The sequence below is a fragment of the Manis javanica genome, chromosome 4 (assembly GCF_040802235.1).
Source record: "Manis javanica isolate MJ-LG chromosome 4, MJ_LKY, whole genome shotgun sequence".
Taxonomy (NCBI): domain Eukaryota; kingdom Metazoa; phylum Chordata; class Mammalia; order Pholidota; family Manidae; genus Manis; species Manis javanica.
The window spans coordinates 158,622,868-158,638,347 of record NC_133159.1 but is presented as its reverse complement, the minus strand read 5'-3'; the positions used below and the strand labels follow the sequence as shown (position 1 = coordinate 158,638,347).

The 15,480-nt window shown below is 50.6% G+C and overlaps 1 protein-coding gene and 1 long non-coding RNA gene across 2 annotated transcripts; one reads left to right on the top strand and one right to left on the bottom strand.

The window, feature by feature from the left end:
* Positions 1–1,471: 1,471 nt before the first annotated feature.
* Positions 1,472–4,105, bottom strand: LOC140849125 (uncharacterized). The gene is made up of 2 exons (XR_012130740.1): positions 3,786–4,105; positions 1,472–3,514 (listed from the first exon to the last, which is right to left on the bottom strand). It is a non-coding gene; the product is annotated as an uncharacterized lncRNA (long non-coding RNA).
* Positions 4,106–11,298: 7,193 nt separating this feature from the next.
* On the top strand, positions 11,299–14,614 carry EPOP (elongin BC and polycomb repressive complex 2 associated protein). The gene has a single exon (XM_017645508.3). The coding sequence runs from the start codon at positions 11,848–11,850 to the stop codon at positions 12,985–12,987; it is 1,140 nt and encodes a 379-aa protein (XP_017500997.1). The 5' UTR covers positions 11,299–11,847; the 3' UTR covers positions 12,988–14,614.
* The last annotated feature ends 866 nt before the right edge of the window (positions 14,615–15,480 follow it).

Sequence of the window (15,480 nt, the reverse complement as noted above, 5' to 3'; positions counted from 1 at the left end):
TGGATAGACTAGTGTGAGAGCTATATTGTGTTCAGGGGGTACAAGTGTTCAGTGAAGGTGTGGGAAGTGGGGAGTAGGAGGAAGGAACATGAGAGCAGACAGGAGGGAAAGGACAGGGTACCTTACATGTGTCTCAGACCTGACCCCAGCAGTATGAGGTCCTGTGGAAGGTGCTAAGCAGATGCATATGTGGCAAAGTTCATTGTGGGTGCAGCAGAGTTGTGGTCAGAGGGGTTAGCACAGAAGACAGAGTACCTCTGGAATTATCGCAAGTGCTAGTACATAAATTCCATAGAGCGGTGATTTTTATGTGTTGTGTTCAGTAATGTATCTCAAGCACCTTTATCAGCACCCGGCACATAGTAGGTGCTCAGTTAATACTTACTGACTGGATGAATGGGTGAATGGATGGATGTGTCTCTTTGGGAGTGAGGATAAGGACCTGGAATTGGGTGTCCATGGGGATGGAGAGGGGATGAGTACCGAGTGAAGTCAAGAGAAGCGGGTAACTGGCAGTTGGTGGTCATGGCATGGGAGGGTGACTCCCAGGTTTCTGTCTTAAACCACTGAACTCCTGGAGAAGGGAGGAGGGGCAGGATTGTGAGAGAGTTGGTAAGTTCAGGTTGATGCTTGGTAAACTTGAGGTCCAGTGGACCATCTCCAAACAGAGTTGGTAGGTATATCACTTTAAAATTTGTAAAATGCTTTTGAAGCATATGCAATGTTCTCTCTACCTCTTCTGCCATATCCTTGATTCTCTGAAAGAATATTCAGAGATATCTTTGAGTGTTGTCAGTGGTAGATGTTAACTGAAGCCCGGTGCAGGTTAGACCATGCTGGGAGGATGTGCAGGTCAGAGAGTGGCAGGCCACAGTTAGACACGCAGGGAACACTGGCATTTGAGAGTGGGCAGAGGGAGAGGAGCCAGGATAGGGGCACGAGAGGCAGTGTGCGCAGAGGGAGGGGGAGCCCCAGAGAAAGTGGTATCATGGAAACCACTGGGGAGAGAGGAAGGCAGGAGGTAGCGGTCAGCAGGGCAGGTGTCTCACAGAGGGGCAGCTGGTCCAGTGTGGTAGAGGGGTGGCAGCAGCTTGAGCAAGGAGTGGAGACAGTGTGAGTTTAGATGACTTTCCCAGGGGCTGGGCTGTGAGACAGGACAGCAGGGGAGGTGTGACCCGCAGTTCTGTGGGACAGTCTCAGGTACTGGGCTTGGGTGGACCAGAGGGGGCACCCTGCTTCTCCAGAGAGAAAGGAGGAAGTGAAAGGATGGGGACAGATGGATGGGCGTGTGGGACTTTTCTGCTTGTTAGCATGCATCTTCTCTTTTTAAAACATTTTTTAGTTCTCTTTTTTTCCCAGTTTTGAGATGTAATTGATAGCATTGTATTAGTTTAAGGTATACAACATAATTATTTGATACACATACATGTTGTGAAACAATTGCCACAAGTGTGATTAACATCTATCACTCTCTTGTTTTAAATCAACTTTTTAATGATAAAATTTACATATAGTAAAATGCACATACTTTAAGAGTACAAGTGATGACTTTTGACAAATATAGCTAACTACCATCCCAACAAAGATTGAGAAGCTTTCCAACCCAGAAAGTTCCTTCATATCCCACTGCATCCACAGCCCCAGACAACACTGATGTGATTGCTGTCACTACAGATCACAGGGGCCTGTACAGTCTGCAGCCCCAGTGCCCCAGGCCAAGTGCCTACTCCTCCCCTTGCTCATGAGCCTCACCACACTGGCTTCCTTGGTTTCCTGTGCATACCAGGCATGTTCCCACTTCATTAGTTAGGCTTGCCTCAGCCACCTTATTTAAAACTGCCTCCTGCGCCCTTTCTCTCCACCTTCCTTATACTGTTTCTTTGTCCTTAACCCACATTTATTACATTGCTGTCTGTCTTTCCCCTCTAAAAGTTCCAGGAAGACAAGGACCCTGGTGGTTTTTGTTGCTGTATTCAAGGGCCTAGAACTGTGCCTGACATGTGCCCTGGGCACTGAGATGTGGGCACGTGAGCCAAGCCTCCCCAATCAATACCTCCATGCTCTGCTCTAAGGAACGAGTGACCAGAGCAGAGGCTGGTGGGGGTCCCTCTTGATGGCTTTGCTCGTGGTACCCAGGGTGTGCCATGTCACCTGCTTCTTCCTGCAGAGACAGCTGTGCCTTTTACTTCTCATCCCATAGGGCTCCAACTCCAGTGATCCCACCATTTCCCTGTTTTTGCTAAGAAGCCAGAGTCAGTTTCCCAGACCACTGGCTCATTCATCTCAGAATCACTAAGACCAGTAGTTCCTTCATCATGTCCTCTTTAACTTTTCAATGGCCTTTAATCCCCAAATCCATCCTGCTCATCTTGCTCTCACATTTCTCAGCTGCTTTTGCTGGGGTCCTTTTCTCCTGACCATCCCTCGGGGGCCTCTGCTGGATCCACATGATTTTCCCTGGAAGAGCTTGTCCATGCCTGTAGTCTATCTTAACCCGTGTGCCCATGATTTAGTCCTGACTGCTTTTCCATCCCAGACCTCCTTTCCCAGGTCTCCTCAGATTACATCTTCTTATACTGGGCTCCTGGGAACTGACACCAAACTGAATTGACATCTCCATGGACCAGCCCCTCCTCTTGGAGGTCCCACCTCAGTTAATGGCCTCCACTTTTTCCTGAGAACTGAGGGTCCTTCTTAACTCTTTATCTCCCTCCCTCCTCCGAATCAGCCACCAAGTCCCATGAAATCCACCTTGTCAACACCTCTTAAATCTAAAAGTCCTCATTTCCCCAAAACACAACCTGCTTGCAGCCATTAGCATTCTCAAAGCTCACCTTGGCAGCTGCATCCCAGCTGATCTCTCATAACCACTGTTCTTGTTGCTGCATTCCCCACGTGGCTCCTGGGACCAACCTCTGGACTACATTCCTCCTGGGCATTGAATGTGCAGATTCCAGGACCCCATCCCAGGGGCAGCCCACACCCAAGCTCCAGAGACAGCACACCCCTGAACTTGAGTCTCTGGCCTGCTTGAGCCAAGAGAGACACTGCCCAGCTCTACTTCACATTCACCCTGCAACGCTCACAGAACACAGGCCTCATCAGAATGAATGAAAGAGTGTCCTTGCTTTGAATGAAATGCCGATGAGGGATAACTTAAGCTAATTATCGAGTCATGCCGGAAGCCAAATTATAGACATTGTCATGTTATAAACACCATTTCTCAAGAGGACAGCTTGGAGACATCTGGGCAGCTGGGAGGCTGAGCTCATTATCTCCCCCTCCAACCTTCTCCATCTCCTCCTGTGTCCCACCCATGAAGTGCAGGAAGCCTCAGCTTCAGCCAGGGCTCTGGGTTCCCCTCGTCCCCACAGCCAGTCGCTTGTAAGTGCTGCTGATCCTCCCTTGAATCCCTGTCAATGCTGGTGGTCGCTGCCGTCCTTTAGGGCTTCACTGTCTCTTGCTGCAGCCTTGGGTGAGTGACTGAATGAGTCAGAGCCTCCATTTTCCTCATCTGTAAAATAGGATTTGTCTTTTAAATACAGGTTTCACTTAGGTCAAGTATGCCAAACATCTAGCACAGAGTTGGATTCAGGCTGAGCATGCAGGAAATGCTAGTTCCCTATTCCGTTCATTCTTCCTCACCCCTCCCCCTTGCCAAGTCTGATCACATGATTTCCTTTGCTTAAAAGTGGTCTGCAATTCCCCTCCTTTCAGGATAAAGTCCCAATTTCTTATCAAGACATTCAGCCCTTTGAGTTCTGGTTCCTGCCCGCCATCCTCACCACTGGTTAGCCATACTGACTTCCTTTATTCAGTCATGCCGAGAGCGTCATCCCACGGATAACTTGCTGTCTCTAAAGGAATAAAATACAACTTCTGGTTAAAGAGATCAGCTGTCACTGATGGGACTTAGACAGTCAGCATTATATCACTAAGACTGGAGCTCAGGTGTTGAGGACACCCTGATGTGGTGCAGTTTGAGGGGAAGCATCACCTACCAAGTGTTTTTGCTGGTATGGTCAACCTGAATCTCATAAAGCCTGTAGATCTAATTCCCACTTTACAGGAAATACGGTCTGAACAGTACCACAAGGAAGCAATCAGAGAAATCTAGAAGGTGAGACATGATGTCTATAATTTACTTAAAATGCTTTAGTAATTCAAGAATTCAATGGCATGAGGAAAAGTTTTCTAGATTTAAATGAGACTTAAGAGACATAATCAAATGCAGCTCGTAGACCTTATGTAGATCCTGGCTGGAACAAACCAAACACAAAAAAAGCATTTTTGGAGGACAGCTGGGGAAATTTGAATATGGACTGGGTATTAGATGATATTAAGGAATTATTGTTAATTTTGTAAGGCATGATCATATATTGTAGTAAGAAAAATTCCTAAAGTATTTAGGGGTAAAAAAATCATACAGACTCTCAATCACTTGAAAACATTTCAGCAAAAATGATAAATATGCTAAAATACATAATTAACATAATTACCCATCTAGATAATGGGTATACAGAAGTTCATTTTACTTTTCTCTATCTCTCTTTAGGTTGGAAGTGTGCATAGTGAAAAAGATTTTTAAAATGTATTTGAGTGCCAAATATATGCTATCATTGAGCTAAGGCAAGGTCTCATGTGGCCTTGTCTCCTTGAAGCAGACTGGGTAGGGGAGGAGCGAACAATCAATTAATCACACTAAGAAGTGAATAGTGACAAGTGGATGAAAATACTTTGGAGGAAGGTGCCCAGGTCTTGAGGGCAGTAGTGATGGACACTGACCTGGTCACAGTCCAGAAGGGTGGGGAGAGGTTTCCTCCAAGGAAGGAAGGATTCAGTGAAGCTCTGGGTAGGAGCAGGGGTTGGGCAGGCACAGGAGAAGGGAAGTGGGGAAAAGTATATATTCAGAAGGAATGGTTTGTGCTGAGGAAGGGAGCTTGTCACTTTAGGCACTAGAGGAGGCCTGGTGGCTAAAGGGAGAGGGGACAGCACTGCAGAGACTGAAGGTCTGGGAATGTGTCCCCTTTCCCCAAAGGACCTGTGGGTAGGGTGGTCAGACTCCAGTATCCTTGCCTGTGAGCCAAGTTAATGATTTCACTCTTCATCCTGAAAACAATGGGAGGGCATTAAAAGATTTTGAGTGGGGGTAACAATTCAATTTGTGGCTTCGAAAGATAACTTGTGGTGATGCAGAGGGCATGGCAGGATTGGGGGTTGGGACAGGCCAGGATGGAGGTGGAGAGAAGCAGACAGCAGAGGGAGTGACATGCTGAGGCAGTGGCACAGAGGTGCCAGGATGGCCCCTGGCTTCTGGCCGTGCAAGTAGATGGATGGAGGAGCCATGCGTGGGGACAGGTTTCCCTGGAAGTGGAACATGTAGCAGAGGAGGCGGGCTGCTGATGGACTGGGACAGGCTGAGTTCCTGGGGCTTTTGGCAGGCCTGAGGGAGAGGCCCCGTGGGCAGTGGGAAGTCGTGGTCAGAGCAGAGAGGTGAGCCCCCCAGTGGACGGATGCAGAAGAGTGTTCAGAGAGAGAAGAGAGTTCTGGACAGAACCTTTAGGGACCCGGACGTTTGGCTTGAGGAGGGAGAATGAGCCTACGATGAAGACCAAGAGGGAAATGCTGTGAGGCAGGAGGACACCAGAAGAGCACGGTGGCCAGAAGGCAAGGGACCAGAAAGTTCCTAGAAAGAGGAAATGGCCAGTTGTATGGGATGCAGTTGAAAGGTCAAGACAGGAGGGCTGACAAGAGCTTGCCAGTTTTGATGAGATGGGGGCCACTGGGACCTCAGCAAAGAGCTATTTCGGTGGCAGAAGGGGGCGGAAGCAGATGGAAGTGGGTTGAGGAGTAAGTGGGATGTGAGAAAAGGAAGACAGGGTGCCGACAGCTCCTGAGGGACGTTCAGCTGTGAAGAAAGGGGAGAGGGAAGGGACCAGAGCCTATGGGGTCAAGGGAACATGTAGCTTTTTAAGGGAGAGACACACCCATGGGGTTGGCTCTGCAGGGAAATAAGGGGTGACCTTGAGAGGGCAGATACAACAGGACCAAGGCCAGGGCACCTCCTCTATTTAATGGGAGGGCAAGACGTTGATAGCTGGCACTTGGTGGCACACAGGGAGGCTCCTGCTGGCCTCTGCTCCATGCCCAACAGTTTCCCAGGCTGGGATTCTTCTCTCATGCTTCCTTTGTGTATCCTATTCATCTGTTCGAGCCAAGTGTCAGATGACCTGTGAAAAGACTTCCCTCCTGTGTGGTCACCCTGCCTCCACTGTTCCAAGGACCATGCTCATCCCTTTATTGCTACTTCACAAATTAGTCCTGCAATGTCCATCTACTCCACCAGACTGTGTCCCCATCGTCTCTTGAGTCCCCAGTCCTGGCCTGGGGCTTGCTACAGGTTGGGTGCTTAGTGACTATGGGGTGACAGATGAATGAACTAACTACCAACATGTGGAGGAAATATAGCAGGAGGAGGGCAAGTCTGGAATAATTCCTGGGGGGGATTGGAGCAGGGTTGGGAGGAGGGAAGAAAAAGGAGAAGGGGAAAAGGCTAAGATATTGCTAAGAGCAACTGAATTTATGAAGGGCTTCTATGGACCAAGTGCTAAACACACGGATTACTCATTTAATCCTCACAGAATCTCCAGGAGGAATACTGCCTGCCTATGTATTACTTGGCTCCAGAATGTAAACTCCTGGGAGGCAGGTATCTGTATGCTCACCACTGTGTCTCCAGCACTAGGTAGGCACATAGATAGAGTTCCCAGGTGAAACACAAGATGTCCAGTTAAATTTGAAACACAAAGAAACAATATTTTTAGTATAAATACATTGCGTATTTTTCTTGGTGCTGAATTTGGCAATCCTGTACATATTAGATGCTTAATAAATGCTGTTGAATAAATGTGGCTTGATTAAATGACACCAGGGGGTTGCAAACAGTAAATTCCAGACTGGAAAATCTAGAGGACAGTCTGGTATCTTCAATGAATAAGTTGCAAGGAGAAAATAAAGACATAAAGGAGGAATTAAGTGATTAAAAAAGAGTTAAGAGGCATATTAATCACTTGAAAGCCTTCTGTGCATCCTAATTCAAATAAACTAAACAAACAGTAAAGAAAAAAATTATGATTAGAAATTTGAATGCTGATTGGCTTTTTGATGGTTAAAGGATGATGGTTAATTCTTTTTAGGTTTAATAATAGTGTTGGGATTGTGTTTATTTTTGAAGAGTCCTTATCTTATAAAAATATGTATTGAAATATTTAGGAATTTATGTCTGGGATTTGCTTCAAGATAATATGGAGTATGTTCTATATCTTAATTGTGGAGGTTACCTGGGTGTATTCATTTGTGAAAACTACTTGAACTGTACACTTAAACTTGCATTTATTGTATGTACATCATACCTCAGTAAAGTTGGTTTTTAAAATAATTGGAGTAGGGGAAGAAGTAGGTATTGGTAAGGATGAAAGAAGATGGGTGAAGTGTTGATAAGTGTCAAAGCTGAGTACTGGGTAGGTGGAGGTTCATTATACTACTCTGTTTACTTTTGTGCAGGTTTGAAATTTTCCATAACAAAACACGTGTTTGATTGTATGAAGGAGGATGCTATTTCTATTTTACAGATTAAGTAACTTGACCCCAAATCACATAAAATGAGGAGAGTAGAATCTAAACAGACCCATTTGAGTCCAGAACTTCAGCTAATAACCATGGGTGCAAATTTCCAGAGGGGTGGAGCAAAGTGAGGGTATGGCTAGGGGGTGAAGCAGCCCAAATGGGTTGGAACAGAGTCCGACTTAGGGAGTTCTGGAAGCAAGATGGGCAAAAATGGTAGTGGCAACAGTGTGGTGGGGCAGGAAATGGCCTCTTTCTTGTATTCTTTGCTGTGGGGTAGACATGGTTATGACTGTGGGCTTGGGACCTGGCTGCCCAAGTTTGAATCCTGGCTCTGACACTTGGCTAGCAGTGTCACCATGGGCAAGTCACTTAAAATCTCTGTCACTCACTTTCCTCACCTATAACATGGATGTTAATAGGAATGAAAAATGGTATAATCAATATGGAAAACAGTTTGGCAGCTTTTTAAAAAGGTAAACATAAATTTGCCATGTGAAGTGGCAATTCAACTCAACATAAATGTCCACACAAAAACTTGTATTCCAATATTCATGACAATACTATTCATAACTGAAAAGTGGAAACAACCCGAATATGATGGGATAAACAAAATGTGGTATATTCATACTGTGGGGTACTACAGAGCAATAGAAGGAACAGACTGCTAATACATGCTACAGCATGGATAAACTATCTGACAAACATTATGCTTTTGTGAAAGAAGTCAGATGCAAAAGACCACTTAATGGTATGATTCCATTTCTGTGAAATGTTCAGGAAGGGCAGACCTATAGACACAGAAAGGAGATTAGTTACCAGGGGCTGGAGGTAGGAACAGGAGTTACTGCAAGTGGAGGTGAGGGATCTGTTCAGAAATGGTCTAAAGTTGGGTTGTGGTGATGGTTGTATAACTATAAATTTAATAAAAATTACTTAGCACTTAAAGTGGGTTGGGTATGGTACATAAAGTTTGAAACAATTGTATCTATCACCTAGAATTGTTATGGGGAACAAATAACATAAAGTTCTTAGAACAGAGACTGGAAAGCAGTCAGTGCTATGGAAATTATCATTGGGCTGTAGGGCTGGGGCCAGTCCCTGGAGGTGCCTTGCTCTGGGGAAAGGGCAGTTGGGCAAGGTCCCTGCTTCCAAATCGTTGAACGCGGCACGCCTTTGTGTGAGACCTATGGGAGCCACGGAAGAGGAAGGGCTGGCTTCCAGGTCCCTTGGGGCCCTTCCCTTCCCTTACTCTGAATACGACCCAGCATCCAGCCTGTCCCTCTTTTCTCTTCTGGGGAAGAAGGGTTCCCGAGAAGGGTGTTGCCTTCTCATCCCACAGCTGAAGATGGGGTCGAGTGTCCTCTACTGTAGGCAATGGGAATTGCAACAGCTGGGCCAGCAAGCTCATTTTCTACCCTACTGACAATGTTTCCAGGAAGCTGCTGTTGACCCTCTCTTCACTGATAGGGACATTGAGCCTCAGAATGTCTAGGGGACGTGCCCAGCTGTGGCTAGCACAGCTGGCACCCCCCAGTCCAAGCCCTCTGAAAATGGAGGCTGGAGGACTCCAGGTCCTTTCCGCTGGAGAGTTACTAACACCAGCCCCTACTGTTTGTAAAGTGCTTCCAAGACCACCAAGGGCTTTCCCATCTGGGCTATATTGTGGGGCACCTAATTCAAGAAAGGAGAAGGGAAAGTGGAGGTGGAGAGAATTCCTCCTCCATGAAGGATTCTCAATAGTAATGAAAGCCCCTAAACTCAGAGTTGGGGGACTGGTGGCTTTTGGAGTGGGAAAAGGAGGCCACTGGCATTGTTATGTAGCATTCATTATTTATACTGAAAAGTTTTTGAGTGTTCTCCCATTGTGTCAACACTGTGCTAGGCACAGGATGCAACTATGAATGAGACTTTAGGGGATAAAAGGATTTTTCCAGTCCAGGTTCCTGCAGGTGGAGCCCAAGTCTCCTCCCGAGGCATCTCACCTGCCAAGAGGCTGGAGGACACCAGGCTGAAACAGATGCCCTTCTGCCCCCACAGGCAAAAGAAATCTGGCACTGCTGTCTCAGGGTAAGAGTTCTCAGCACTGACCGCTATAAGGATCATCATCGTTCTAGAACTTTCCTCCCGTGTGTGTATGTGTTGGGGGGGAATTGGAGGGTGGAGAGAGTGGCCACGGCTTTTGGAGCACTCAGGAACCCTGCTGTCTAGACCTGGCAGGATGCCAGGATCTCCCCTCAAGCAATTGCCCTGAAGATTTCTACAGAAGATGCTAGGGGGTGAGTGTTTTGAGCAACAGAATGCCACACCCCCTCATTCCTCAAACTCTAGCCCTACCTGGGTGCTTTTACCTCTGGCCTCTGCAAAAGAGAGGTAGGAGAGGCAGATCTTCCTGACCCCTTTCCTCCTAAATGTTATTTGATGACACTTAGGAAAGCAATGCTTCTGTTGTCACTGCCAGGAGGGCCAGGATGCAAGTTGCATCATTTGTCCCCTTACAGACACCCTCTCTTACCCTGCCCCAGAATGAGATATTTCTCTCTGTGACCACCCCCAACCCCACCCCTACCCAGTTCCCATCCCCCTTACTCCAAGCCATCATATTTCTGGGGATAGGAGGCAGCCATATCCCAATAACCTGATTTTATCAAGACAGCAGTTCTCTGGGGACTAATTAATTCACCTACAAATATTTATTGAGCACCTATTACATCTGGGCACTGTTCTGGGCAGTGGAGATGCAGTAGTGATTAAGAAAAAGTTCTCCTCAGCTCATTCCAGATTAATGGGAGAGACAGACAATATAGAAAAAATACATTCACAGACATTCCTATATCAGTAAGCTATGTAGAAACTAAAGAAAGGTAAGGGGATAGATAGAACGTGCTGTGGGGAGGTGGTCCTCCAGTTTTTGGGGAATTCACTGTGTGTCCCCTCCGGTCACCTCCTCAACTCATTTAGCAGCACAGCCTTGTAATAACGCTTCCCCTCTCGGAACTTATTTTTTCATTTGTTTATCTTGTACACACTTGTTTACTTAGCACTTAAAGTGGGTTGGGTATGGTACATAAAGTTTGAAACAATTGTATCTATCACCTAGAATTGTTATGGGGAACAAATAACATAAAGTTCTTAGAACAGAGACTGGAAAGCAGTCAGTGCTATGGAAATTATCATTGGGCTGTAGGGCTGGGGCCAGTCCCTGGAGGTGCACACTGAATTCCTAACTACTCATTCAACACTTTCTGAACCCACTGTGTGCCAGTCACTGTTCTAGGAGACAGGAATAGAGAGATAGGAAACATTCTCAGCCCGCGGGAGTCCCTGCTGGGCAAAGCTTGTGAACAACTAAAGCCTCGTTTCATCTCTTTCCTTACATTGTTTTGGAATTCATCTACGTTGATTCACTGAAAACCCGGGAGGGTAGATACGGACATTTCCATTTTACAGATGCGAACACCGAGACTGCAAAGCGAAAAATGAATTGCTTTGCAACGACTAAATACCGGGAAGCCACCGGGCCATGTGCAGCGGCACATTTCGCCCCTCACGATCCCACACACACACACACACACGCTGCCTCCTCTCCTACCTCCCAGCCGCCGCCGCGCCGGGTCCACGTGTGTGTGTCTGTGTGCGGAATGGGGACGGGGGCGGTGCCGCCAGAGGGGTGGGGTTCTGGCTAACGTCACAGGCAATGCTGTCCAATCAGCGGCGGGCTCGCGGCCCCGGCGCTGGTATTGGGGCAGCGAGGGGGCAGTTCTCTATAACGCGGTCTCCGGGAGCCAGCGGGGAAGAAAGAAGCCGAGCTGGCGGAAGGCGCCCTCCCCGCCGCCTGGGCCCGGGCACCGGGTGCCGGGCCCGGGGTCCTTCCCGCCTCCCGCGGCCGCCTGCCGCTTTGTTTCCCCAGCCTCTGCGCTCCCGGCTACTCGAGAGGGTTCCCGCCGGGGCTGCGCAGGGACCGCGGCGGCAGGAAGGGCGGCCGACCGCACCGGGACTCACAGGGACCCAGGAGTCCGGCCACCGTGAGGGCCGCGTGACGAGATCCAGGAGCGAGCCAGAGCTCCGCGGCCCAGGGCTGCGGGCCGGGGGCGCCCGTGAGCAGAGACCTCCCCGTCGAGGGGGGGGGGCGATGTGCCCCTCGCCTGTGGGCTCTTCGGGCAGCCAGGGCATCCCGCCCCTGGGATCGGGGTCCCCGCAAAGGGCAACCCCCCGGGCGGTTCCATGGAGACTCTGTGTCCCGCTCCCCGTCTTGCAGTGCCGGCATCCCCGCGAGGGTCGCCTTGCTCTCCCACACCCCGGAAGCTGCGTCGGGGGACCCAGGAGTTCTCTCCGCTGTGCCTGCGTGCCCTTGCCTTCTGCGCCCTTGCCAAACCCAAGGCGTCCTCTCTGGGCCTGGGGCCTGGGGAGCTGGCGCCTCGGGCCCCGGTACTGCTGGGCCCTCGCTTCCCGCCGTGCACCGGCGGCTGGGTCCCAGATGGCCTGAAGCACCTCGCGGGACAAGCCGGGCGGTCCAGCGATCCGGACTCTCCGGCCGGTCAGGATGCCGACGCCGCAGTGTGCCGGGGCCGCAGTGAGGAGGAAGAGGGCGGAGGCAGTTTCCCGCACTTCGGCGCTCGCTCAGGCGTACCTCCCGGCCGCTGCCCGGCGCCCCGGCGCCCTCGGGAATCTCCGACCAGCTCCGCCTCGGCTCCACCTAGGCCGGCCTCGGGTCTCTACTCCCAGCCTGGGCCCGCCGGCAGCCCGCGTCGGGAGCCGGGTTCCCGGTCTCCTCCGCCACCTGCGGGCCTCTCCGCGGAGCCTGCGGGTCCCGGGGTCGCGCCGGAGCCGCCCCCGCCGGGCCAAACGGCCGCAGTCGGTGGAAACGCCCCACAGGCCGCCCCCGAGGCCCTAGCCGCCAGCCCCTCGACGGCCAACGTTGCTCCGGCCGCGCCCGGCGATCTCCGCCAGGAACATTTCGATCGTCTGATCCGCCGGTCGAAACTTTGGTGTTATGCTAAGGGCTTCGCCCTCGACACGCCGAGTTTGCGCCGGGGGCCGGATCGGCCGCAAGCAAAAGGGCCGGCCCGGGGAGTCGCGAAGAAACGCCGGCGGCCGGCGCCCCCCCATCGCAGCGTGCAGCCCCGCCGCCCTGCACCGACGCTGCCCACCACCAGCACCTTCAGCCTCCTCGACTGCTTCCCCTGCCCCCCGGCCCTGGTGGTGGGCGAGGACGGAGACTTAGGGCCGGCATCCTCGCTTCGTCTCCAGGGAGACTCTAAGCCCCCGCCTGCCCACCCTCTGTGGCGATGGCAGATTGGGGGTCCTGCTGTACCTGAGCCCCCGGGCCTCAAATTCTGGGGTATTAACTTGGAGGAATTTTGAGCGTGAGATCTCTTCTGCCAAGGGGGAAATGTTGGGGCCACAGCCAAACTGCGGGCTCGAGGACAGGGCTCTTTCCCACATTTGCCTGTTCCCTCTCTGTTTTATGGGCTGTGGTCAGAGGGACCTGAATTGACAGTGATCTTCAAGCACCTAACTGGTAGGGGTGACACCCCCTCCCCCTCATTCTTTGGAGAGGAACCAAGGGCTGGAGTCAGGAGAAGGCTTAACGGAAAAAGGCTTAATGACATAGATTCCAATCCCTCCCCTCTTCCATCTCGGATCTCTGGGGGCAGGGCCTTCACCCCAGGGGTGGCAAAGGAGGCTACCGCTCAAAGACAAGGAAAAAAAAAAGAGGGAGAGAGACCTTGGTGACGGACAAACCGGTTGTTTCTGTGGGGGAGCCTAGGGATAAGGGGGCTGTGTGGGGGTGGGGAGGTGATTGGCAGCTCCCTGGGGGCATCCCCCACCCCCCACCATCCAGGCCTTTAACCCTTCACTCCCCTCAGGCCTTCTCCAGCGCTCCAAGCGTCACCGGAGCCTTCATGGGGGAGGGGCAGCTAGGGGAAGGAGAAGATCACCCCCTCCCTGTTCTTTTCCTAACGCCCCTCAATTCACCCAACCCCTAATTCGCAGTGTCTTCAGTCTCAGCCACCAAGCTTTCCCTTTTGTCCAGTTTTGGAGCCTCCCTCTTCAGTTTTCCCTGTTTGTTTTCAGTTTATACTGTCTGCTGGGTAAAAGAGGACCCCCCCCCCTCAATAAATCAGCCCCTTCCCTCAATTTACGCCTCATATTAGGAGGGGCAGGACTGAGGGATCTCCTTCCCTCCAAAAACGCAGATTTTGCCTGGGAATGGGGTCAGAGACTGTCCCAGGGAAAGTAATGGAAGGTGGAAGAAATCAATAAAATCAGACCAAACAAGTTGCCTTTCGAGGGCCTCTCCACCGATGTGTATGGATGGCAGGCCGGGAGGTTACAGGGCAGGCCTGGGTCCATTCTTTGGACACCCAAACTGGGCTCCCTCAAAGGCTAGAGATAAGACAAGCCGCTTTTTGTGGAGAGGTAAACTAAGGTGCTCTTGGCCTAATCCCAAAGGTCCAGTAGGGCTTGAAGGGACAAAATGGGGTTTGGATGGGAGCGGGGCTGAGGTACCTTTGGCTTCCCCCCCTAACTTCAGGCATTTCAGGAGCTGTCAGGGACCTGATGGATCCGAAGGGGGCAGGGCCGGGGGATTAGTTCTGAGGTCAGAGGTTCTGTTTTCCAGAGGAAGAGGGGAGAGAGAGGCGTGGACCACACCCTCCAGCTGGAAGGGTTCCCTAGTCAGAGAAGGGTTGGAATCGCAGTCTCCTGCGCCAGGTGAGGTCAGGGGAGGTTAGTTCTTACGTGTGAGAGGAACCTGGAGGTTGAGGATCTGCCAAACAATTGAAGGACCCAACTGCCCTTCTTCCTACACTAGTGAATAACACCCTTTTTCCCCTCAAACGGGGCAAGGGAGGAACAATTCCCACATAACGATATTGGGGAAGGACTTGTCTCCTTTTCTGTGAAAACGCTTTGTAAAAATTTATTGTTTGCATAGAGCAGATTCTTGAGAGAAACTGTTTTGAACCTTAAAAGTTTTGTTTTAAAAGCCGTCTCTTAATTTTTCTTTCGTTGGGGGTAAGGGCGGGGGTGGAGTGGGTGGGCGTGGGTTGGGCACTGCTCTCTTTCTCCTCAACATCTGGCCTTTATGAACCCTGCTGACCTCCCCTCCCCCTTCCAGCTGTGTTGTGGGGAGGAGGGGGCAGGGCGGGGAGAGTGCCTTCCATTCCCGTGCTTCAGGGGTATCCCTCTTCTCTTGCCCCCCAAGAATGGGGAAGGCGGAGAAAGAAGGCAGACATGAGCGGTGGGGAGAGTCGCTGTGAACAGGGGGTATGTTCGCAAGGAGAAATTCAGAAAGGTGGACTGTTTTTGAAATGCGCCTTACTTTTGGTTTCGTGGTGCAGGGCAGCTTTGGCCCTTTCCACAACCCTGGGCGGGATGGTGTGACCTCTGGGTGAAGGAGGAAGGAGCGGTGGATCATGATATAACTCTTTTCGGACTCTCCTTCTCTGAGGGGTGGGAGGTAATGCAGTTATTTGGCTTCCCTCTTCCCCACTCAAGTGAAAAGTATTAAACCTCAATCTAGAAGGGGACAGGGCGGTGAGTTAAAAAACACACCTTTTGGCTAGACCTGGAACTCCCCTCCTTGCTAAATGGTTTAATTTGGAGAATCAGCGAGGATCTCCAGAAACTTTTCATTTTACATAATAGGAAACTCTGGTTCCTAGGGCTGTTGTAACAAAATGCCACAAACTTGGAGACTTAAAAACAACAGAAGTTTATTCTGTGAGTTCTGGAAGCCCGAGGTCCAAAATTAAGGTGTGGGCAGGGTCGTGCTCTCTCTGAAGACTCTGGAGAGATTCCCTTCCTTGCCTTCAGGAGGCTCCTAGTGTTCCTCAGGCTGTGGCTGCATTC